Genomic DNA, 26,475 nt, shown 5'->3' with positions numbered 1-26,475 from the left:
CTCCAGCCCTGCAGTCTCTGCCGCTGCTGTCACTTGCTTCAGACCACCGCTCATTATGCTCATTGCATATTCACTTCACTGCGTCCGGAAGCAGCAGCAGTGAGGAGTCGGCAGGACTGGAGACCGAAGATCAGCACCACGGACAGGTGAGTAGAACGTTCCCGTTCTCCATGTGCTATCACAGATAACACACGGAGAACACACGTGTGCCATAAACACGGCTCACGGAGGGGAAAACGCACCTTTGACACGTCCGTGAAAAACGTGCGTGATTTTCACGGACATGTGAAAGAGCCCTTAAAGTCTGTACATATTTTATCACTACCTGTGAATATGATTTTGAAAACTGTCCCCCATACATTCTCCTGTAGTTTATTGTCATTTTGGTGTGAAATCTTCTTACCAGAGATTTGACATATTCAGGAGGTGTCACGCTGCAACCTGATATTATGTAGAACCTGCTTGGACACCTGCGCAGGGACCATGTAATAAACCATTACCAGAGTGACGAAAAAAAGCAGAAACCAAAAACAACAATGGTACAAAACAGTAAAAAGAGCAGAGAAACATGAAATTGGGTTATGATGATTAAAAGCCCCCTTCTCCTAGTTAGAACAAGCTAACTTATGTCATAACAAAGATGGTGAGATGTACAACCTTTTGCAGACACACAGGCACCTCAGCATTTAGAACAAAATGTGTAATCATCTTATTTCTTAATGTGTTGCCACAAAATTGCATGAAATTGCAATTTCATGGAAGCGCTCCTGATGATAAAACAAGCCTTTAAATATAGTAACTGCGCTAGCAGCTGGTTTGTTCCCGCCATGTTAATCGGGTACGAGTGGGAATAGAAGCAGGTGTACAAGAGACGCGGGCCAAAACCAGAGTAAATGTTCTGTAGTCTATGAAGACAGAACAGTATATATACAGTACCTTGTATGTTAACATCCTGCAGAGCTCAAGATGAAGGGTGTTCTGGCGTTACTCGCCTTGGTGGCGGCTGTCACCAGCATGGAGGATTTTAGCGGGTAAGTACATTTTTAGATTTCTGCCCATTGCTTACATTTTTTAGGTACATATAAAGGTTCTAGCACCATGGATTTTTTGTGCTGGTGCACTGTTCTATTTTTAATGCGTATAGATCACAATAGAAACTGCATACACTTTTAAAGGGAATCTGTCACCAGACTTTTGCTGCCCCATCTAAGAACAGTATGATGTAGGGATTGAGACCCTGATTCCAGAGATGTGTTACTTACTCGACTTTTTGCTGCAGTTTTGATAAAATCAGTTTTAACTTCTGTAGATCTACCAGCTCTCTGAAGGCTGAGCTCTGCATACCCCGCCCACAACACTGATAGCAGCTCTTTGTGTTCACTGTACATAGGCACAAAGCTACCAATCATTGATAGGGGCGGGGATATACAGGACACATGAATATGTAGGAATACATGGCAGCAGGTTTACTAGTTCTCTATTGATAATCTCCTGCTGATCAAACGGTGATTTTAGGCAGCCCTGTAAGTGACACATTAATGGAATCGGGGTCTCTTTCTCTATATCATGCTGCTCTCAGGTTAGGTGGGAAAAACCTGGTGACAGATTCTCTTTAAACAGATGTCTTAGGCGGGCTTTGCACACTACGACATCGCAGGTGCGATGTCGGTGAGGTCAAATTGAAAGCGACGCACATCCGGCATCGCATGCGACATCGTAGTGTGTAAAGCCTAGATGATACGATTAACGAGTGCAAAATCGTCGTAATCATATCATCGGTGCAGCGTCGGCGTAATCCATAATTACGCTGACGCGACGGTCCGATGTTGTTCCTCGCTCCTGCGGCAGCACACATCGCTGTGTGTGAAGTCGCAGGAGCGAGGAACATTTCCTACCGGCGTCACCGCGGCTTCCGTAGGATATGCGGAAGGAAGGAGGTGGGCGGGATGTTTACATCCTGCTCATCTCCGTCCCTCCGCCGCTATTGGCCGCCTGCCGTGTGACGTCGCTATGACGCCGCACGACCCGCCCCCTTAGGAAGGAGGCGGTTCGCCGGCCAGAGCGACGGTCGCAGGGCAGGTGAGTGCATGTGAAGCTGGCGTAGCGATAATTTTCGCTACGCCAGCTATCACACGATATCGTACCTGTGACGGGGGCGGGGACTATCGCGTGCGACATCGCAGCATCGGCTTGTGATGTTGCAACGTGCAAAGCCGCCCTTAGACCTGCCTGCATACTCCTTGTCTAATATTAACATGAACTCTACTGGACTCATAAAATTCTTATTCTAATTTGAGGATTATACAGCAATTCTGACATGGAGTATACATAGATATCTACACCAGCCTCATCAAGTCTTCATGAGATATTTAATAATGTATGCAGTTTGTATTGAGAAATCCGTGACAGATCCGCTTTAGACTTACAAATGCGAAGAAAAGACAACCATGATATCATAGTCACAGCAATCAGGTGAACATGTCCACTTGTACAGAGAAATATAGATACACACTTTTGAACAGAGAAGTACTCAGTCCAGCAGACACCTATACTGTACTGTTTGGATTGTTTTACAGTGTACAACATCAATAAAGCCCTACAGCAGCGTTTTGATTCTTTTTCTTCTAGGATTTTCCAACTAACAAAATAAATTTGAAAGTTAATTTTAATCAATAGATTTTGAAATAATAATAAGTTCAAGAATTGGATGTATTTGAAATAATGTTCCAGTGATGAGATAATCTTACATATGTGCTGCTGCTAGGTACTGTGTAATGGTCGTGTCTTACCGCACAGGGACCTTGTCTGATCATACCACATCTCACAGGGGGGACACAAAAGACAGTATATATCCATTACAGCACAGGATTAAAGCTGATTCTTTTTGTGAGGTAAACATTTCCCTGTCTATTATTTTAAAAAAATGTTTTACCTCACAGAAAGAATAATTTTCAATCCAGTGCTGTAATGTCTGTATACTTTTTTACTTCTTCCCCTCACCATACCCCTGTGATGATGAAGAGACCATGTACCTGTACAGTCAGAAACAGCCATTACTCAGTACATAGCAGGGACACATATATAAGATTATCTCAGCACAGGAACATTTCTGTTAAACACATCAAATTGTAGAAATTATTATTATTCCAAGATCTATTGTTGAAAAAGGATTCTGCTTGTGAGACAACCACTTTAATAACTTTCATAGGGATTACATTTGTCACATACCCACCGGTAGCTGTGTTCTGTTTTCAGCCCCGCTCCCAGCACCATTTGACTGCAGTTGTGACTGACAAAATCCCACAGTGGTTGCTCAGTGAAGCGGAGGTCACTTTATAAATCTTCTCAGTGTAAAGCCTGCTTTACACGGTACGACCGATTGTGCGATTTCACAATCGATCGTACCCGCCCCCGTCCTTTTTGCGTCACGGGCAAATCGCTGCCCGTGTCGCACAAAGTTAGTAAACCCCGTCACACATACTTACCTCTCGTGCGACCTCGCTGTGGGCGGCGAACGTCCACTTCCTGGAGTGGGAGGGACGTTCGGCGTCACAGCGACGTCACACGGGCGCCGGCCAATAGAAGCGGAGGGGCGGAGATGAGCGGGACGTAAACATCCCGCCCACCTCCTTCCTTCCACATAGAGACGGCGGCGGCCGCGGGAGGCAGGTGAGCTGCTCATCGTTCCCGTGGTGTCACACGGAGCGACGTGTGCTACCACGGAAACGATGGTCAACTAAAGTAAACGATATTATGGAACCTAACGAGCAGTACCCGACTCACGATTTGTGAGCGATACTGCGTCGCTAGGAGGTGTCACACAGGCCGGCATCGCCAGCGATGCCGGATGTGCGTCACAAAAACCGTGACCCTGACGATCTATCGCACGATAGATTGCCTGGTGTAAAGCAGCCTTAAGTCTGAGGGAATTCAGAATGAGGCTCTGTAGCGGAGAAAAGTGACTTCTGGACACAGTGATCTAGTGCATTGATGCGGAGCCAAAGCAGGGATGAATACTAATGTCGCGGGCGGGGAGGGGACGCTGCGCTCACCACGCTCGGGTCCGGCGCTGCTGCTGCTCGGTGGCTTGAGCGGTGGGCCGGATCCGAGGACTCGAGTGGCGCTCCTCGCCCGTGAGTGAAAGGGGAATAATTTTTGGGGTTTGGGAAGTCGGTCCGTGACGCCACCCACGGTTGTGGTGAGGTTGGGACACCACCGCTGCTCTGGACGGGGATCCCGGGAGCGATGACAGGGAGCAGCCGAGATGTTTCTCTCCCCTCCGTGGGTAGGGGGGTTTTGGTGGTCCCGGGGCACGGTGATGGTGACTGAGAAGTGGATGACGGGGTTTGGCGAGGTGCAGGGTCGCGGGGGGGCAGCACAGTGCCAGACGGCACGGTAGTACTCACTCAGCCAATAACGTACACGGAGTCTCTGGTAAAACAAACGGCTGGATGGACGGGTCCCGCAGGCGGCCGCGGTGGTCACTCCCGGTAGGTTGGCGGTGACTGCCTCTCCCTGCACCTGTAGTGTGTTTTTGGCCCCGATGGCTTCCCACCGGTAGCCCGCTCCCCAGCGGTGGGTTTGCCAGAGGAGCCCATTTTTGCCCGTAGGCTCTGGCCCTGGGAACTCTAGCTGTGACGGTAGCTGTATATCCCTTCACGGTTGAACGGTTGCCTTCAGTCGGGTCTTTGCTGCTGGGAAACCCCGGAGGTTCCCGTCGCTGACAGATTTGACCGGTTTAACGGCGACTCCAAGCCTGGTCGGGGTCCGTAGGCCCTGCCGAATGGTGCTGGCTTCTCTTCGCTCCCCGGTTCGGTACCGGCGGGCCACCGCCCGTCCCCGGTCCTTACGGTTACGCGTCAATCGGCCTCTCCTGCAGACGGTCACCACCGTCTGCCAACCTTGCTCTTAGGTGCCCGGGCCACGTACCCGGACACGGTCAGTCTGCTCCACTACCACTTCACTCCTCTCCTCTCACTTTCCCTCACCGTTCTCAAACTGCCTTCTTCCTGCCTCCAGGACTGTGAACTCCTCAGTGGGTGGGGCCAACTGCCTGGCTCCACCCCACCTGGTGTGGACATCAGCCCCTGGAGGGAGGCAACAAGGATTTGCGTGTGTGACTGATGTGCCAAACCGGGGTGTGGGGTGTGTTGTTGCAGTACCTGTGACGTTCTGGCTTGTCCAGGGCGCCACATTCCCCTTGGTTGAACGCAGACCGTCCGCGGGCTGCCCGTCCATCACCGGTTTTATTTATTTATTTTTTTCAAAACTGTAAAAGATAGAAAAACACGTAAAAACATCAACATAAGCATTACTTTATAAATCTTCCCTTACGGGAGGCACTTTCTTAAACATTGCTAACGGTAGTCAATTTTATTAACGGTAACGGCTTCCGCTCTCCCCCCGCCCAATCAACCTGGCCCTGATGCTGCCCCTAAGAAGTGGGCAGCACCCCTTGCCCCAGTCCATCACCAGGCTGCCCGAGTGGGTACGGTCCCTTTCAGGGGACCCACGTCCATGGGGGACCCCTGACCCCCGGAGGATCGCCACCGGTTATGGTAGTGGTGGGCCTGGGCCATCCCTTTCCTCCAGGCCCATCCTCCCAAATCAGCCTCTCCGGAGGTGGTCACGGAATAAAGCAAATATTATTTACATGCCACAAGTTTGTGGTTGCCCTGCAAGTTCTCGGGCTTGTCCGTAAGCAGTTTCTTACGCAAACGGTGCAAAAAGTCCCTACGGGGACTAGTTGCCGGCAACGGCCAGTTCAATCACGGTTGCAAATCAGATAAACTTCGGTTGATTACTTTTCTTATCATTCGGTTACTTATTCATTTACTCACTTAACAACGGTACTGGTGGTCCCAACAGGGACAACTTGCAGCGGAGGACTGCTGCCTCACTTCAGGTCCACCCCACAGACCGGGGGAGGGGGCTGGGCTGGTGCTTGGGGCCCCTGGCCTCCTCTCAGCCTAGCATCCAGGGCAAACCAGCCCCTCTCCCCACAGTGCCGGGTATATGTGACGAGGTCACCGGGGAGCAGGTTGCGGCCCGGGTGGTCCTCCGGCAGGTGGGCATTCACGTCCCTTCGGGCCACAAAAACTTTGGCCTCCAGGCCCGGCTCAAAGATGAATCCGTATCCCCTACGGACATCGAATCTCCTCACTTGCCCCTCATATCTCGGGCCCCGTACCCGGAAAGTGGCTTTGCGGAGGCTCTCCTTCTCCTGGATGGTGAGGGCTACCAGCTCCGCCTTCCTCTTCTCCCTCTCCGCAATCTCTCGGCCCAGCGGGGTCGGCTCCCTGTCCCAGTAAGGGGCTGCTGCGGGCCCCTGCGTGCGGGTGGGGCCCCGCGAGACTTCCTTTACGCTGCCCATTACTGGCGTTCTGGGTGGAAGGTCCCGCGGTCTCATGGCCTGGGGTGCTGCCTCACAGCGATGACCCGGCGCAGCCTCAGCTGAGGCGTGGGGGATGGGTACAGGGGTCCTCTCCCGCTTTATCTCCGCCTCCTCCTGCACGGGACGGGCTGCCGGAGTCGGTATGGGACCAGGCACGGTCACTACATGTGCCTCCGGTATATCTCCGCTGACGGGCTCGGTCTTCAGCAGCTTCCAGGGAAGCGGTTCAGTGCGGCCACAGGCTTCGGCTGCAGGTCGGTCCGCTTGGGCGGATAGGCAGGGTACCGCTACCGGTTGCAGTGGTAGCGGGCCTAGTGGCGGGGCAGCAGCAGCCAACTCGGGCAGCGGGGGAGGCAGCAGGGCGAGCGGGCGCAGACCGGGCCCCTCAGCCGCGACGACCGACCCGATAGGGATACAGGGGTGTGGGTCACTTACCCGCTCTTCCAAAACTTCCTCCACCTCGCGTCTCCGTATGGCCGCCACCACATCCGCCATGTCGGCCTCCCACTCCTCCAAGAGGAGCTGCACGCGGATCTGCAGACAGCTACTCAGCTGGACGGTCCGGACTTCCACCCACGCCGCGGTGCCGGGCGCGGGGGCTACGGTGTTGCTGGTCGGACGGTGCATCTCGGCAGCGGTGCTTTCCAGGAACCAAGTATGGCCGCAGAGTCCTGGCGTCCCTGCTTCTATAGCCGCGGTTCACATGCGGCCGGACGCCATCCGTCCCCCCTTGGTTTCTTTCCGGCACCTCCTCTTCAGGGGCGGAGCTTCGGCTTTCGCGCCTCCCCTGCTCGGGAAGACGCTCGAGCGGGGAACTTTTCGCGCCCAAGATGGTGGCTTCTGAAAACTTTCGGCCGGACACCTCCGGCGGGACACAAGGCGCACTTCTACCAGGCGGTAGAACGGTAAGATCCTGATCGTGACGCCAAGTTGTCGCGGGCGGGGAGGGGACGCTGCGCTCACCACGCTCGGGTCTGGCGCTGCTGCTGCTCGGTGGCTCGAGCGGTGGGCTGGATCCAGGGACTCGAGCGGCGCTCCTCGCCCGTGAGTGAAAGGGGAATAGTTTTTGGGGTTTGTGAAGTCGGTCCGTGACGCCACCCACAGTTGTGGTGAGGTTGGGACACCACCGCTGCTCTGGACGGGGATCCCGGGAGCGATGACAGGAAGCAGCCGAGATGTTTCTCTCCCCTCCGTGGGTAGGGGGGTTTTGGTGGTCCCGGGGCCCGGTGATGGTGACTGAGAAGTGGATGATGCAGTTTGGCGAGGTGCAGGGTCGCGGGGGGGCAGTGCAGTGCCAGACGGCACGGTAGTACTCACTCAGCCAATAACGTACACGGAGTATCTGGTAAAACAAACGGCTGGATGGACGGGTCCCGCAGGTGGCCGCGGTGGTCACTCCCGGTAGGTTGGCGGTGACTGCCTCTCCCTGCACCTGTAGTGTGTTTTCGGCCCCGATGGCTTCCCACCGGTAGCCCGCTCCCCAGCGGTGTGTTTGCCAGAGGAGCCCCTTTTTGCCCGCAGGCACTGGCCCTGGGAACTCTAGCTGTGGCGGTAGCTGTATTTCCCTTCACGGTTGAGCGGTTGCCTTCAGTCGGGTCTTTGCTGCTGGGAAACCTCGGAGGTTCCCGTCGCTGACGGATTTGACCGGTTTAACGGTGACTCCAAACCTGGTCGGGGTCCGTAGGCCCTGCCGAATGGTGCTGGCTTCTCTTCGCTCCCCGATTCGGTACCGGCGGGCCACCGCCTGTCCCCGGTCCTTACGATTACACGTCAATCGGCCTCTCCTGCAGACGGTCACCACCGTCTGCCAACCTTGCTCTTAGGTGCCCGGGCCACGTACCCGGACACGGTCAGTCTGCTCCACTACCACTTCACTCCTCTCCTCTCACTTTCCCTCACCGTTCTCAAACTGCCTTCTTCCTGCCTCCAGGACTGTGAACTCCTCAGTGGGTGGGGACAACCGCCTGGCTCTACCCCACCTGGTGTGGACATCAGCCCCTGGAGGGAGGCAACAAGGATTTGCGAGTGTGACTGATGTGCGTAACCGGGGTGTGGGGTGTGTTGTTGCAGTACCTGTGACGTCCTGGCTTGTCCAGGGCACCACACTAATACTATATTATTCATCTACAGACATCAAGTCCTGCGAATTCTCCCAGCCAATGAAGAACAGGTGACCCTGGTTCACGATCTGGAAAGCTATGAGGATCTAAAGGTAACAAAATCAGTTACATTCTAGGAACTTAAAGGGAATTTAAAACGTTTTTACATATGCAAGCAGTGGCATGGATCTACTTTTGCTTGTTCCCCTCCCCCCAAAAAAAAAAATTATACTTTGTTTTAGAGATTCAATGAGCTGGTCAAGATAAATCTATAGTGTAATTCATATGCAAATCAGGCTGGAAGTATTCTGAGGGTCTGTGAATGAAAGTGGAGTAACCAAATACAGTACATTGATACGCCCCATTGCACATCCAAATTTGCATAAAAATTCTGTTCTGTCCTCATGACTGGCACATCGGATCTATAAAAAAATTTATATATTGCTTCAGCAGATGAGCCAACTGTTTTTCCAGGATAACCTTGTATATGGCTTGAGTCATACGCCCTTCGCAAAGTTTAATCTGCCCAATTCAAGCCTTGCTGAAGCATCCCCAGATCATCACCGATCTTCCACCAAATTTCACAGTGGGTGCAAGACACTATGGCTTGTACACCTCTCCAGGTCTACGTCTAACCATTAGACGACCAGGTGTTGGGCCAAGCTGAAAATTAGACTCATCAGAGAAGATTACCTTACTCTAGAAATTAGGCAGAAATTTGGTATATTAAACTTTGCAAAGCACGTAGGAATCAAGCCGCATACCAGGTTATCCTGGAAAAACAGTTGCTTCCTTCTGCTCAGGCAATGTTCCCCAACTCTGAGGACTGGTTTTTCCAGCAGGACAATGCTCCATGCCACACATCTGGGTCAATGAATATGTGGATGAAAGACCACCACATCAAAATCCAGTCATGGCCAGCCTAATCTCCAGACCTGAACCCCATTGAAAACCTTTGGAATGTAATCAAGAGGAAGATGGATAGTCACAAGCCATCAAACAAAGAACTGCTTACATTTTTGCACCAGGAGTGGCATAATGTCACCCAAAAGCAGTGTGAAAGACTGGTGGAAAGCATGCCAAGACGCATGAAAGCTGTGATTAAAAACCATGGTTGTTTCACAAAATATTGATTTCTGAACTCTTCCTTCTTGAGTTAAAACATTATTATTGTTGTTATTACATGATTATGAACTTGTTTTCTTTGCATTATATGAGGTCTGAAAGTAATGCATTTTTTTGTTATTTTGACCATTTCTCATTTTCAGAAAATAATTACAAAATTTATTGCTTGGAAATTCGGAGACATGTTAGTAGTTTATAGAATAAAAGAACATTTTACATTTTACTCAAAAATAAACCAATAAAGAGAAAAATCGGAAAAAACTGACAATGTTGCAGTGGTCTCTTAATTTTTGCCAGAGCTGTACATTATATTAACAGTAGGGACCCGGGTGAGATTTGATTACTTGGAGAAGTAGTATAAAAGTGATATAAGGGGGAAGATTTGGGAAAAGAATAATTCAAGTACTCTTGTTTAATTATATTAAAAACTATGTAGTTCTTCCTGAAAAGTGATGGAGGATGTAAAATCTAGCAATATTCACCATGATCCCAGGCCTCACAACAAGACATCAGTCTAAACAAATCTCTCAAACGAGGTCCTGATATTTTTCTGATATTTTAATAGAGCATTTAGTGCAATAGGAACAAAATATAGATGCAGCCATTCAACTAGTATAAATCATTGCACTAACCCATTCATGTTTTGTTTTACAGCTGGACTTCTGGCAGGGACCTTCTAGACCCGAGAGATTCATCGACATCCGTGTACCATTCTTCAGTCTTCAGGATGTAAAGGTGTATCTGGAGTCTAACAACATCCAGTACAGCATCATGATTGAAGACCTGCAGGTAGGTGTTGGTTGCCACCATAGAATGGATCTTTGCTCTATTTCTTCTTGTTTATAGAAATGGAACATAGTAAGTAGCTGAAAGAGATATAGGATGTAAACATGGTCAATGACCCAATAACAGGTAATTAAGAGTCCCTCCAATTACATTTTTTTCACTAAATCTCTGTATACTGTATCTCTGAATGTAGTGCTAATATACAACCTACTGCCACTCTCTCTGTGATTCAGCGCTGTATTTCTAATCTCAGTGATGTCACTGCTCTTCTAAGTCTCCGAGTCACACAGCGCTTTGCATGGCCTGGAAGTGGCTTTTACAATGTAAGTCTATGGCACGTTGCAGCAAGGCTCCATAGACTTAAGGCTGCTTTACACCAGACAATCTATCGTGCGTTAGATCGTCGGGGTCTGTGTGACACCTCCTAGCGACGCAGTATCGCTCACAAATCGTGAGTCGTGTACTGGTCGCTAGGTTCCATAATATCGGTTCTGAAATCGGGCGCCGGTTGTTCATCGTTCCCGTGGCATCACACGTCGCTCCGTGTGACACCACGGGAGCGATGAACATCGTGTACCTGCCTCCCGCGTCAGCCGCCGGCTCTAAGTGGAAGGAAGGAGGTGGGCGGGATGTTTACATCCTGCTCATCTCTGCCCCTCCGCTTCTATTGGCCGGCGGCCGTGTGACGTCACTGTGACGCCGAACGTCCCTCCCACTCCAGGAAGTGGACGTTCGCCGCCCACAGCGTGGTCGCACGAGAGGTAAGTATGTGTGACGGGGTTACCGACTTTGTGCGCCACGGGCAGCGATTTGCCCGTGACGCAAAAAGGACGGGGGCGGGCACGATCGATTGTGAAATCGCACAATCGGTCATACTGTCGCGGGCGGAGGAGGGGACGCCGCGCTCTCCCACTGCTCGGGTCCGGCTGCCGCTGCTGCCGCGGCCTGCTGCTGCTCGGTGGCTTGAGCGATGGGCCGGATCCCGGGGACTCTAGCGGCGCTCCTCGCCCGTGAGTGAAAGGGGATTTGGTTGTGGGATTGTTTATTGTCCGTGACGCCACCCACAGTTGTGGTGATTATGTAGACACCACCGCTGCTCTGGCTGGGGATCCCGGGAGTGGTGGTATGTAGCAGCCAGTTGTTAATTTGATCCTCCGTGGGTAGGGGTTTGGTGGTCCCGGGGCCCAGTGATGGGGTTGGAATGGTGGACAGGCAGGTTATGGGGCCTGTGGAGGTGCAGGGGCGCAGGGGCAGCGCTGTGCCGCACGGCACGGAGGTACTCACTCAGCCAGTAAACACGACACAGTTCTCGGTAAACAAACGGCTGGTTGGACGGGTCCCTCAGACGGTTGCGGTGCTGATGTTCCCTGCAGTTGACGGTGACGGTCTCTTCCCTGCACCTATGTGTAGTCTGTTGGTAGCGATGGATTCCACCGGTAACCCGCTCCCCAGCCTGGATATGGGCCGGAGGAGCCCCACTCTTGCCCGCAGGCGCTGGCCCTGGGAAACTGGTGCCTTGGCGGTGGCGGTGTCTCCCCTTCACGGTCGGACTGTTGCCTTCAATCGGGACTTGGTTGTTGGGAGACAGTCGTCCCCTTCACTGACGGATTTGGCAAATTATGGCGACTCCTAGCCTTGCCGGGACCCGAAAGGCCCCTGCCCTGGTGCTGACTGTTCTTTGTATACCGCTCCGGTACCGCCGGGTCACCACCCGTCCACTGTCCTTTCGGCAACCTCCGAGCAGCCTCTCCTGCAGACGGTCACCGCTGTCTGCCAACCTTGCTGTCTCAGTCCGGGGCACACACCCGGACCAACTTCAGGCTTCTTGCTGTCACTTTCTCTGTCACTTTCAACTCTCCTCTTACTGTTTACTCCTTCTACTTCAAACTCTCTAACTCAACTGCCTGGTTTTCCCGCCTCCAGAGCTGTGAACTCCTCGGTGGGTGGAGCCAACCGCCTGGCCCACCCCCTGGTGTGGACACCAGCCCCTGGAGGAAGGCAACAAGGATTTTAGTTTTGACCTCGGTGTACCTGCAGGGAATGTGGGGTGCGTGTGGTGTTGTGACCTGTGACCCCTGGCTTGCCCAGGGCATCACATTCCCCCTTAGCAAAACACAGACCGTCCTCGGGCTGCCCGTCCAACACCGGTTTTATTTTCCTTTTTGTTTTTCTGAAAAATAAGTAGAAAACGGTAACATGTTTACAATTAAAATAACTTCTTCCCACATCGGGAGGTACTCTTACTTAAATGGTTTCAAACGGTTTACGGTTACGGTTTCCGCTCTTTCCCACCCAAGCAACCTGGCCCTGATGCTGCCCCTAAAGCCCAGGCAGCACCCCTTGACCCCAGTCCTGCACCAAGTCACCCGAGCGGGATCTGTCCTTCCCCTCCAGAGGGTAACCACCGGTTCCTGTGGTGGCTGGGCCCCAGCCGGCTCTACTGCGGGCCCTCCCTCCAACCTGCCTCTCCGGAGGCGGCAACTGCGGAAACGGTACCGGTAGCATAACTTATCTACATTCCACTTAACGTTTGTGGTTGCCCTGCAAGTTCACGGGCTTGTCCATGGAAAGTTCTCCATGCAACTTTTTGAACGGTCCCCACGGGGACAACGGTGCCGGCAACGGCCGGTTTTCCCAATCACGGTGTAAATCAGATGACTGTTCGGTTCCATTTACTTATCATCATTTTCAAAAACTTGCAAACAAACACAGGCCTTGGTCCCAACGGGGACGGTGCAACGGCGCTCCGCTGCCATTACTCAGAGTCCTCAGCTAAGGCGGATCCATCCCCCTCCACCAGCATATCAAACATGCACTGACATGCCTGCTGTGACAAGGGTACCCGGTACCCATTTCCACCGGTACGCGGGGTATGGAAAACCACTGGGGCTCCTACATAGCGGGAACGCTTACTTGCCTCTTCAAACTCAGCAGCGGACCCGGGGCTGGGGCCGGAGTCGTCATCTCTTGTTCCTGCGTCAGGCGGGTTACCGCCAGCTGCCGCAGCCTTCTGGCCTCCAGCATCCAACACTTCAGACCCTTCTGCGGTAGCACGGAGCAGCAGACCAGGCGAGTCTACACTGAGGCGCCCCATAAGTAACGGCAAGGGTGATGCATAGGCCGAGACTAGGCCGGGCCCCTCAGCCGCAGCGGCCAGTCCTGGTAGGACATAGGGACGTGGGTCACCAGTCGACTCTGCTACATCTATTCCCCTCTCGCACATCGGGGCAGTTGTAATCAGCATCTCCACCTCATTAGTCCACTGCTCCATCATCCGGAAGATCTGATCCTGCTGACGCTTGTGGAATTGAATCACCCGGGCCTTCATCCAGGCCACGGTCCCGGGCTCGGGGTCTGGCACAGTCACTGCCGGGACTTCTGGCACCATGCTGTTAAGGGGCCGCGGTCCTAGCGGTTCCCCCTGGTGCACTTCAGGGACGTCCTGGACGTCTGCAGCCGGCTGGCCCGCCGGGGCGGCTTGGCAGGGTATCGCTACCGGGTGGGCAGGTAGCGGGCCTAATGGCGGAGCGGCAGCAGCTATCACGGATAGCGGGGAGAGAGGCAGGGTGAGCGGAAGCCGGCCGGGCCCATCAGCTCCAATGGCCGATCCCTCAGGAATACAGGGGCGTGGGTCTCTTACCCGCTCCTCCAAATCCTCTTCTACCTTGCGTCTCCACATAGCAGCCACCACATCCGCCGTGTCGGTCTCCCACTCCTCCAGGAGGCGTTGCATATGGGCTTGCAGACGATTACTCAGCGGGACGGTCCGGTCCCTCAACCATGTCACCGTGCCGGGTGCGGGGGTCTCGCTGTTATTAGCTGAAGTGGACATCTCGGCAGTTGTGCTTTCCAGGAACTAGCAACAAGATGGCCACAGGGTCCTGGCGTCCCTGCTTTTATAGCTGCGTTTACATGCAGCCAGCCGCCATCGCGTCCCCCTTAGCTTCTTTCCGGCCCCTCCTCTATCGGGGCGGGGTTTTGGCCTTCGCGCCTCTGCTACTCGAGAAGACGCTCGAGCGGGAACTCTTTGCGCCAAAGATGGCGGCTTCTGAAATTTTCTGGCCGGACACCTCCGGCGGTAACAAGGCGCACCTCTACCAGACGGCAGAGCGGTAAGATCCTGTTCGTGACGCCAAGTTGTCGCGGGCGGAGGAGGGGTCGCCGCGCTCTCCCACTGCTCGGGTCCAGCTGCCGCTGCTGCCGCGGCCTGCTGCTGCTCGGTGGCTCGAGCGATGGGCCGGATCCCGGGGACTCTAGCGGCGCTCCTCGCCCGTGAGTGAAAGGGGATTTGGTTGTGGGATTGTTTATTGTCCGTGACGCCACCCACGTTGTGGTGATTATGTAGACACCACCGCTGCTCTGGCTGGGGATCCCGGGAGTGGTGGTATGTAGCAGCCAGTTGTTAATTTGCCCCTCCGTGGGTAGGGGTTTGGTGGTCCCGGGGCCCAGTGATGGGGTTGGAATGGTGGACAGGCGGGTTATGGGGCCTATGGAGGTGCAGGGGCGAAGGGGCAGCGCTGTGCCGCACGGCACGGAGGTACTCACTCAGCCAGTAAACACGACACAGTTCTCGGTAAACAAACGGCTGGTTGGACGGGTCCCTCAGACGGTTGCGGTGCTGATGTTCCCTGCAGTTGACGGTGACGGTCTCTTCCCTGCACCTATGTGTAGTCTGTTGGTAGCGATGGATTCCCACCGGTAACCCGCTCCCCAGCCTGGATATGGGCCGGAGGAGCCCCACTCTTGCCCGCAGGCGCTGGCCCTGGGAAACTGGTGCCTTGGCGGTGGCGGTGTCTCCCCTTCACGGTCGGACTGTTGCCTTCAATCGGGACTTGGTTGTTGGGAGACAGTCGTCCCCTTCACTGACGGATTTGGCAAATTATGGCGACTCCTAGCCTTGCCGGGATCCGAAAGGCCCCTGCCCTGGTGCTGACTGTTCTTTGTATACCGCTCCGGTACCGCCGGGTCACCACCCATCCACGGTCCTTTCGGCAACCTCCGAGCAGCCTCTCCTGCAGACGGTCACCGCCGTCTGCCAACCTTGCTGTCTCAGTCCGGGGCACACACCCGGACCAACTTCAGGCTTCTTGCTGTCACTTTCTCTGTCACTTTCAACTCTCCTCTTACTGTTTACTCCTTCTACTTCAAACTCTCTAACTCAACTGCCTGGTTTTCCCACCTCCAGAGCTGTGAACTCCTCGGTGGGTGGAGCCAACCGCCTGGCCCACCCCCTGGTGTGGACACCAGCCCCTGGAGGAAGGCAACAAGGATTTTAGTTTTGACCTCGGTGTACCTGCAGGGAATGTGGGGTGCGTGTGGTGTTGTGACCTGTGACCCCTGGCTTGCCCAGGGCGTCACAATACCGTGTAAAGCAGCCTTTACATTGTAAAAGAGACTTTCAGCTCATACACATAGAGCGAAGTGGCTAGTCTGAAGAGCATCAAAATCACTAAGAAGAGGAGCAGAGTGGTGCTTGATAATGGAACATTTGGTGGTAGGTGAGTAAAGTAAAGCGGTTGTCCACTACTAGAATAAACCCTTCTTTTTACATAGTTACTCAGGTTGAAAAAAGACCTAGGTCCATCTAGTTCAACCTTCCTCCACCAGTTCTAGATTTTGTCCCTAAGTAATTTATAACCAACAATGTTATGTATACTCAGGAAATCATCCAACCCTTTTTTAAAAGCCGTTATAGTATCTGCCTTTACTACCTCTTGTGGTAGGGCATTCCACAGTCTGACTGCTCTAACTGTAAAGAACCCTTTCCTATTTAGCTGCTGGAATAGCTTTTCTTCCATTCGCAGTGAGTGCCCCCTGGTCCTTAGTATTGTCTTTGGAAGGAATAAGTCATGCGCCAGTCCTTTATATTGACCACACATGTATTTATACATATAAATGAGATCTCCTCTGAGACATATATTTTCAAAGCTAAACATATCTAACTTTTTCAACCTGTCATCATATGGGAGGCCTTCCATTCCTTGTAGTAGTCTAGTTGCCCGCCTTTGAACTGACTCTAACTTCTGAAGGTCCTTTTTAAAATGTGGAGCCCAAAACTGGATCCCATGTTCCAGATGTGGCCTTACAAGTGATTTATAGAGGTGTAACAATACGTTGGGATCACGGGATCTAATCTCTTTTTATACACCCTAAAATCTTGTTTGCTTTAGCAGCTGCTGCTTGACATTGAGTGCTGCTGCTCAGCTTATTTGTAATGAAAATACCCAAGTCCTTCTCCTGTTCTGTAGTCCCGAGTTTACTTCCCCTTAATGTATACACAGCTATAGGATTACTCCGTCCTAGGTGCATTACTTTACATTTATCAACATTAAATCTCATTTGCCAAGTATCTGCCCATTCTGACATCTTATCCAGATCTTTTTGTAATATTGTACTTTCAAGTCAGTTTTTAATATCCTACATAGTTTGGTGTCATCAGCAAAGACTGAAGGGTACTTTACATGCTGCGACATCGTTAGCGATCTAGTTAGCGATGTGAAGTTCTAGATCGCAAGTGCGATCTTTCGAGATCGCACATGCGTAAAATGACCTATGTGCGCTCTCGAAAGATCGCACTTGCGATCTAAAATTTCACATCGCTAACAGTATCGCTAGTGATGTCGCAGCATGTAAAGTACCCTTGACACTTTACTATCTATCCCATCCCCCATGTTTTTCCCCGGTAAAATAAAAAAGCTTATACTTACCTCCCGTGACGGCAAGATTCCAGCGGTGTCGGCACTTGAATTCCTGAGGCTCATGTGAGGTTCTTACATGAATCCTGCACCCATTCAGAACCGGCTTCACTCTTCCCACCTTTGGACGTATGAGCAATCAACAGGAGGTGAGCGGCCAGCTGCAGCCATCACTTCCTTTTGATTATCTCCAAAGGCAGGGACAGTGAAGTTACTGATTGGGAGCAGGACTCATGTGATGTAACAACCTCACGTGAGCCCAGAGAATGCAAGCGTCGACATCGCTGGAACCTCGCTAGCACGGGAGATAGGTATAGCCTTTTTTATTTTAATGGGGACAAACATGGGGGACAAGAAGGGGTGTAGTCCTAGTAGTGGACAACTACTTTAATATTCCCACTACGCTACTTGCACATTTACACAGATGTAATGAAAAAAAATCTTCATGGGAGGGCTTTAAGTAACAAGATGAAATTCTTAAACTCTGCTTTTCACATGTTCTTTTTGCTAATCCACGGCACCTGATATGTCAGACATGTTAGGGAATCTGTTATGTAACTTAAGTACAGCCTTAAGTTAGGAGCTGAGACATTGATTTCAGCACTGTGTCACTTATTAGGTTGTGTGCTGTTATTTCTATACATTGAGTGATTTATCAGCAGGAGATTATCACTGCTCGGATTAGGTTTTGCATGCCTGCTATTAAACCAGCACTGATTAGCAGAAAACGGTCAATAGACAATGTACATAGAGACAGGGCCAGCTCCAGGTTTTTGTGGGCCCTGGGCGAAAGAGTCTCAGTGGTACCCATCCACACATAGACATGCACAGATACATACACATACAGGTATATGTACTGTAAGGATGCAACCGGCAATGTGGCAGATGGCCGGTATGTGTCACAGAGGTGGAAATCCTCTGCGATCTGAACCTGGAATGTTTCTCTGGAACTTGTAGTTCCATGAGGATTGTTGTACACATTCAGGGCTGGGTTCATGGGATGGTCAGAAGTGATGGGCGGGACTGACCATCCACATACCTCCCATACGTAGGTGTGTCTCATGGGATTTAATGGAGTTGTCGTTTGTCACATGGGCTCTGTGTGCTGGTGGGAGCCATCTTGGTTGGAGCACATGTGCAGGAGATCCTGTGCATACAGAGCTAGTGAGGGCTCTGAAATGTCAGGGAGCTGCAGAATCCACTGAGGCTTTGAGGAATTGGAACGTGTACAAGGGCCGGGATGTTGAGCCCAGTGTGAGAGTCTCCCTGGACTGGATGGAGGCAGACTGACAGACTGCAAACCTACTGGCAGGTAACACCCCACAAAGGTGGACTTTACTGGCTGATGCCAGAGGATGAACTGTATGAACAATCGGCAGTTTAAACAGACAGTGAGACATTGTCCTGCGGGAAAGTGGCTGTGGCCCATTACACTGCGTGGTTTATGAGGATGTGAATAAATCACCGAGATTGTTTAAGTGACAAAGTGCTTGTGTGTGTCTTGATCCCACTGCCAGACGTGTGCCCCAAGACGTTCAGGGCCCAGGTCGTCACAGTACACATACATATTTAAAGGGAAATTCCCAAAAAACACATATACATAGACAAAAATCTATACACTGTCATATACACTGACATACATAGATACAGACCATACATACACACACTGACACATTAGAGATATTTCTAATATTGGGAAGCCGGCAACAGCCTCATTCACCTCCCCGCTTGTCTCCATCTAGCTCCTCCTGAGCATGTGTCTGTGCCACGCTGATTGGTGGCCGTCACTGACAGACATGGCCGCACATAGAGAACACTAACACTGCTGTATATACAGTACATCACAAGAGAGGCTGGGGACATACACATTACTTGGGGGCATACATGTTACTGAGGAAAGGGATATACAGCAATGGGGGCCATACAGCTCTAGAGGTGGGCAGTGGCTCTGGGGTGGGGGGACAAACAGCTCTGAGTTGGGGAGGTGGCATGCAGCTCTGGGAGTATACACAGCTCTGGGGTATACAGCACTGGGGTGGAGGTGGCATACAACTCTGAGGTATAGCAGTATTCAGCCCCCATATTCCTCCATATAGTGTTATGATGCCGCCATAGTTCTCTATGCAGCCTCATATGGCACAATGCAACCCCCATATAACATTAAGTAGCCCCCATATAGCAATGCAGACCCATATAGCATTAGGCATCCTCATGTGGTATACAGCCCCCATATAGCACAATGCAGACCCAGATAGCATTAGGCACCTTCATGTAGTATATAGCCCCCATATAGCACAATGCAGACCCAGATAGCATTAGGCAGCTTCATGTAGTATACAGCCCCCATATAGCACAATGCAGACCCACATAGCATTAGGCACCCTCATGTAGTATACAGCCCCAATACAGCACAATGCAGACCTAGATAGTATTAGGCACTCTCATGTAGTATACAGCTGCCATATAGCACAGTGCAGACAGACCCACATAGCATTGGGCACCTTCATGTAGTATACAGGCTGCATATAGCACAATGCAAACCCACATAGCATTTGGCACCCTCATGTAGTATACAGCCGCCATACAGCACAATGCAGGCCTAGATAGCATTCGCACCCTCATGTAGTATACAGCCGCCATATAGCACAGTGCAGATCCACATAGCATTGGGCACCTTCATGTAGTATACAGCCGCCATATAGCACAGTGCAGACCCAGATAGCATTAGGCATCCTCAAGTAGTACACAGCCACCATATAGCACAGTGTAGACCCAGATAGCATTAGGCCCCCTCATGTAGTATATAGCTGCCATATAGCACAGTGCAGACCCAGATAGCATTAGGCACCCTCATGTAGTATATAGCCGCCATATAGCACAGTGCAGACCCAGATACCATTAGGCACCCTCATGTAGTATACAGCCAACATATAGTACAGAGCAGAGCCAGATAGAATTAGGCACCTCCATGTAGTATACAGGCTGCATATAGCACAATGCAGACCCACATAGCATTAGGCACCTCCATGTAGTATACAGCCGCCATATAGAACAGTGCAGATCCACATAGCATTGGGCACCTTTATGTAGTATACAGCCGCCATATAGCACAGTGCAGACCCAGATAGCATTAGGCATCCTCATGTAGTACACAGCCGCCATATAGCACAGTGTAGACCCAGATAGCATTAGGCACCCTCATGTAGTATATAGCTGCCATATAGCACAGTGCAGACCCAGATAGCATTAGGCACCCTCATGTAGTATACAGCCGCCATATAGCACAGTGCAGACCCAGATACCATTAGGCACCCTCATGTAGTATACAGCCAACATATAGCACAGAGCAGAGCCAGATAGAATTAGGCACCTCCATGTAGTATACAGGCTGCATATAGCACAATGCAGACCCACATAGCATTAGGCACTTCCATGTAGTATACAGCCGCCATATAGAACAGTGCAGACCCACATAGCATTAGTCATCTCCATGTAGTACACGGCACCTTTATAGCACAGTGCAGACCCTGATAGCATTAGGCACCTTCATGTAGTACACAGCACCTATGTAGCACAGTGCAAACTCTGATAGCATTAAGCACCCTCATCAAGTACACAGCACCTATATAGCACAGTGCAGACCCTGATGGCATTAGGCACCTCCATGTAGTACACAGCACCTATATAGCACAGTGCAGACCCTGATGGCATTAGGCACCTCCATGTAGTACACAGCACCTATATAGCACAGTGCAGACCCTGATAGCATTAGGCACCCTCATGTAGTACACAACACCTATATAGCACAGTGCAGACCCTGATAGCATTAGGCACCTTCATGTAGTACACAGCACCTATATAATTTAATGCACCTCCATGGTCGTCTGGCCACCACGATTACATAAATACTCACTTTTCCCCCGCTGCTCCGGTCTCTTCGGCGCGGCCGTCCACCGCTGTCGTACTGACCTCTCAGCAGGCGCGCAGTGATGACGTCACCACGCTCTGCTGCTGAGCTGTCAGAGGCTCAGAACGCCGACAGTGTCAGACACAGTGTGGAGAATGATAAGAGAGGGAGCCTGCCGCTCCATCTCATCATTGATTTCAATTGTATCGGCAACTGCGATGCCGATACAATTGAAAGTGTGATCCTCTGCGGGGGAAAAGCCAAAGACAGCGCAGGCAACCGGCCCCTCTGCCACCGCGAGTGGGCGCCCCCGGCAGCCCGGGGCCCCGGCATTTGCCCGGGTTTGCCGGGTGCTGACGCCGGGCCTGTACAGAGAGCATGGTGTGGGCTGGGCTGAGTTAGCTTGCTGAGCTCTGCAACATGCTAAATCTAAAATCTCCGATTGTGTCACAACTGCATTACCTACTAAACTAAATGATACATTTAATAATACATTTAATAATGAAACACAACATTTTATTTGCTTAAGTGTGAGAGTGACTTCTAGTAAATATATAGAGCTAAATATCTTTTTTTTTTTTACTCCATTTTTTTTCCATTCTTAATAGACCTTGCTAAATGAAGAAAAGAGAGACATGAAAATTGGCCGTGCCAAGGAAAATGCCCGTTCTACTGACACATTTAACTATGGCACATACCACACCTTCGATGAGGTGAGAGATGATGCCTGTCAATACTTTACTATAGCTTTTATGCTCTTTTAATGCTGTACCAATGCCTCCATACTGGTGTATAATGGTAGGGCGCCTGTGTTCCCACTCTTTGCTTGCTTCACTTTAATAATTGTAGTTAAAATAGAAGACAGAACGTTCACATTACGATCCCGATTCAATATTTGCAATTTATTGAAGTTACGTTTCTTTATTTTTGTCTTGTGATATTCATTAATGATTTTTGCATCACATTCTTGAATTTAGCACAGAATAAAACAAATGCTGCTAATTTCTCTCTTTAACCAGTTCATGCAAATTTTTAGCACCAAAAGTTGCAAATCCTTTGTAAACTCACAAAAATGTGCCATTATGAGAATTCCCCCAGAAACCTCATTTCAGGCAGGGTCTGGAGTTAAACTCACCAAAAAATGTGACATTTGGTAAAAGTCACATTTCATCAATCTGTTTGAAAGATCTGAATAAGCAAAGTTTTTGAGGAAAGATGAAAAAAAGACTTTTAGAAGAAACAGGATTTCAAAAGTGGCACAAAACTATTTACAATAGTAAAAAAAAGTAGGAAGCGACTCCAGAAAAGTGGGAAATAACAATGATGAATCGGGGCCGATATGTTCAGTTTTCTATGTGGGATACATTGTATGTAGCAGAACAATGGAATGATCAAATATTATGTGTTCACAGATTAACACCTTTATTAACAATCTGGTGGCTGAAAATCCTGGTTTTGTCAGCAAAATTCAGATTGGCTCAAGTTATCAGGGTTGCCCACTGAATGTCCTGAAGGTGAGTGGTCTACACTTTTGATATATACTCTGTAGTCAATTTATCAAGGTCCTTATTGCAGAAATCTGGCGTAAACACCTTAATAAGCCACAATATTCTTGTGCAACTCGGCACTTGTGCAAAAATATGACTTTTGGCGTTTACACACCAGTCCTGGCCTGCAATGCCAATTTGGGCTAGGCATTGGTGGGGCGTGATCACGCTTGCTCGTCAAATTCATCATGTTACGCCACTAAAGATGAATGTACAGTACACCAGTCCCCGGCTGGCGTACATTTCTGGCTACGGCGCATTCTTGGAATCACACGCTCCTGATTGATTCAATGACGTGAAGCAATGATCGCTGCTTCACGTCAGTGTACTCGAGTGAGTGCTTTATTGAGGCTGTTGTGCGCTACGCCAGTCCTAATAAATTGATTCCCCCAGAGGAAGAACATTTATACAGACTTCATACAAAACAATGTAATAATATCGATCTAACCATTAAGTGTCTTCATTGAAAGAAAAACAAATTGTTTTCTAGGTTATATATTCATTTTTTCTTCTATTGTAGTTCAGCACTGGCGCTAACCGCCCAGCTTTCTGGATTGATACCGGAATTCACTCCCGTGAGTGGGTTACTCAGGCCAGTGGACTGTGGTTTGCGAAGAAGGTAATCACAATTTGTTTCTGTAGAAAGGAAAAAAAAATTATGATATACATATATCATGGATTCACTATTATTTAAATCAAGCTTCTTAAAGTAGCACTCCAAGTTTTTTTATTTAGTTCATCCTGTCATTAGTTCTCCAATATTAAGTTCAGCTATTAAAATTATATTTAGTTGTACCTTTCTATCTGAAAATTCATGGCATACTGCATTTAGTTGAGTCTTGTGATCACATGGTGACTTCCAGGGAATTACATAGCTTTATATTGCTTTATATTGTCTGAAGGTGGTCACCACCTTAGTAACCAGATATATGATGAAATTGCATGAACAGCACCAATGAAGTTCCACATAGTCAAGGTAGGCAGGAGAAGAATCTTATATCAAAGATAATGATGATGACTGCACAGTGCATGCCCAAAAGTAATAATGTAGGAGATCACAGTTCAGCCAACCTTACTACATACATATATTAGTTTAGGAAATACATCATTAGGTAAAATAATAAAGCACATATTAAAGGTTTATGACATATTTGGGGGACAGAAAAAGGTAGCTGCTATGAGACATGAACGATTTTATTTATTTTGTTATCTATAGATCGTCAAGGATTATGGAAAAGACCCATCTCTTACTGCCACTCTGAACAAACTGGACATCTTCCTGGAGATTGTGACCAACCCTGATGGCTTTGTTTACACCCACACCTCAGTAAATATTATCGTTCTTCTTTACATACATATAGCAGTGGTTTTTGATATTTTTTTTAATTTATGTTCATTGTTAATAAAACGAGTTATCAAACAATCGTGCAAAAATGAAATCGCAAAGATTTATAAACAAACACTTGGTCACGCAGGACCTTCAAGATATTTTTTAATTTACCATATAAACTTGAGTATACGCCGACCCAAGTATAAGCCATGGCCCCTAATTTTACCACAAAAAACAGGGAAAACTTATTGACTCGAGTATAGACCTAGGGTGGGAAATGCAGCAGCTACTGGTAAATTTCAAAAGTAAAAATAGATACCAATAAAATGTAATACGCCCCATCCTTGTCTCCTGTAGTAATGTGTCCCATCCTTGTGCCTCATCCTGTAGTTATGTGCCCATCCTTGTGCCTCACCCTGTAGTAATGTGTCCCATCCTGTAGCAATGTGCCCATCCTTGTGCCCCATCCTGTAGTTATGTGCCCATCCTTGTGCCCCATCCTGTAGTAATGTGCCCAGTCTTGTGCCCCATCTTGTAGTAATGTGCCCCATCCTGTAGTAATGTATTCATTCTTGTGCCCCATCCTGTAGTTATGTACCCACCCTTGTGTCTCATCCTGTAGTAATGCGCCCCTCCTGTAGTTATGTGCCCATCCTTGTGAACCATCCTGTAGTAAAATGCCCCATCCTTGTGCCCAATGCTGTAGTAATGTACCCTTTCTTTGTGCCCCCATCCTGTAGTAATGTGCCCATCATTTAGTAGTGTCCTCATTCCAGTCCCCCTCTTGTCCCCTATTATGCCGATGTTCACATACACACAAAAACATATTCTCACCTGTCTTCGGTTCCAGCGGTGTCCTAATACCTGCTTCTTGCAGACCGCACAAAGACGGCCACCATTATCGTGTCTGGTGCATGGGGCAGTCGCTGCTGTCATTACTTTACTTCAGTGGAATGCTGTGCGGCGGCGCAAAGCATTGAACTGCAGCAAAGTGATGACGTCAGCAGCAGCCCCAGCTGCAATCATCGAGGGGTGCTTCTTGCGGACTGCGGGTACATTGACACCTCTATTATCGAGCCCAGTGCACAGGGCCGCCGATGCTGTCTACCGCCATCGCTTTATTGCCGTTGAATGGTTTGCGGCAGCATTTGACTGAAGTAAAGCGATGACAGCAGTGACGACCCCGTGCAACGGACGAGATCATGGAGGGGTCTATGTGTGGTCTGCAAGAAGCAGGTAAGAGGTCACTGCAGGAATGGAGGACAGGTGAGAATAATATATTGTGGAAACCTCAATCGAGTATAAGCCGAGGGGGTCATTTTCAGCATAAAAAAATGGGATGAAAAACTCTGCTTATATTCGAGTATATATTGTATATGAAGGGCTTCACTCATTATCATTATTCCATGACAGGACCGTATGTGGCGTAAGACCAGATCTCCCAACACTGGCTCTACCTGTATTGGAACTGACCCCAACAGAAACTGGGATGCTGGCTTTGGAGGTAACATACTGACTTTATTCATGTGTTATTAATTTGTTATAAAGAATATGCAATGTCTAAAACCACAATATCAGGATGTATAAACCGAGGATGCGATTTCTGCATGTATAATCACATTATACCATTGATATGTAGGTGGTGGATCCAGCTCAAACCCTTGCTCTGAGACTTACAGAGGACGTGCTGCTCATTCTGAGCCAGAAGTCAAGGCTATTGTTGACTTTGTGAAGAGCCATGGCAATATCAAGGGCTTTGTCTCCATCCACAGCTATTCCCAGATGCTCCTCTATCCATATGGCTACACGACTGTTCGTACTCCAGATAATGCTGAATTGGTACATTCTTTATACATTTTTTTAATTATGTGTTTTAGTAAAAAATATACAATTTGTTTATGAACTTAAGGGAATCTGATTTTTATTCTCAATATTTTCATCTTTTTCTTCCTCGTTGTACACAGGACAATGTAGCTAGAACGGCAGTTAATGCATTGGCTTCTCTGTATGGCACAAAGTACACATATGGAACCATCATCACCACCATCTGTAAGTAATGGTTTTACTTGGAGAACTTTCTCACTCAAAATATAGTGAAAATGCTCTTTTATTAGTGGATCTGTCAGTGTAATACCTTCTCCTGTGTAAGGGCTGCATGTTACAGTTATGGGTCGATACTCCTACCGTCTTATACTTTTTTTGTCCCCAAAAAAGCACTAGGGCTTACTTTTGGAGTAGGTCTTATTGTTTGAGAAACACGGTTTGGGGTAAGTTTACCCCCCAAAAAAGCAGACTCCTCACCCTCCCCAGGAGACTCATACTTACTAGACCCAGGACGTCTGCGTGGCCAAGTCTTCCTGCAATCTCTGGTGGGCGCTCCCAGCAGGTGTGCTGCACGCCATCCTCCCCTGTTTCTGGCCAACACACACACATCAGATCACACATACAATCACGATCAAATTACACACATACTCACTAGTCCCTCACCACATCTGTGCAGTACAGAATGCCTTTGGCTTCAGGGAAAGATGGGTTGCAGTGCAGTGGAACGCATGGAGGACTTGGTGGTGGAACGCATCGCAGGTCCTGTAA

General features: G+C 49.6%; 1 protein-coding gene across 1 annotated transcript in view; it reads left to right on the top strand.

The window, feature by feature from the left end:
- Positions 1–966: 966 nt before the first annotated feature.
- Positions 967–26,475, top strand: part of LOC142301587 (carboxypeptidase A1-like) — a 50,715-nt gene continuing 25,206 nt past the window's right edge. The window contains exons 1-10 of the mRNA XM_075342613.1: positions 967–1,031; positions 8,525–8,606; positions 10,273–10,407; positions 21,615–21,719; positions 22,419–22,520; positions 23,074–23,172; positions 23,770–23,880; positions 25,297–25,387; positions 25,523–25,722; positions 25,848–25,932. Coding sequence (XP_075198728.1) covers positions 967–1,031; positions 8,525–8,606; positions 10,273–10,407; positions 21,615–21,719; positions 22,419–22,520; positions 23,074–23,172; positions 23,770–23,880; positions 25,297–25,387; positions 25,523–25,722; positions 25,848–25,932 — 1,075 coding nt within the window. The remainder of the gene's footprint in view (positions 1,032–8,524; positions 8,607–10,272; positions 10,408–21,614; positions 21,720–22,418; positions 22,521–23,073; positions 23,173–23,769; positions 23,881–25,296; positions 25,388–25,522; positions 25,723–25,847; positions 25,933–26,475) is intronic.

Source organism: Anomaloglossus baeobatrachus, chromosome 4 (assembly GCF_048569485.1).
Source record: "Anomaloglossus baeobatrachus isolate aAnoBae1 chromosome 4, aAnoBae1.hap1, whole genome shotgun sequence".
Lineage (NCBI taxonomy): Eukaryota > Metazoa > Chordata > Amphibia > Anura > Aromobatidae > Anomaloglossus > Anomaloglossus baeobatrachus.
This window is presented reverse-complemented; position numbering and strand designations above follow the sequence as displayed.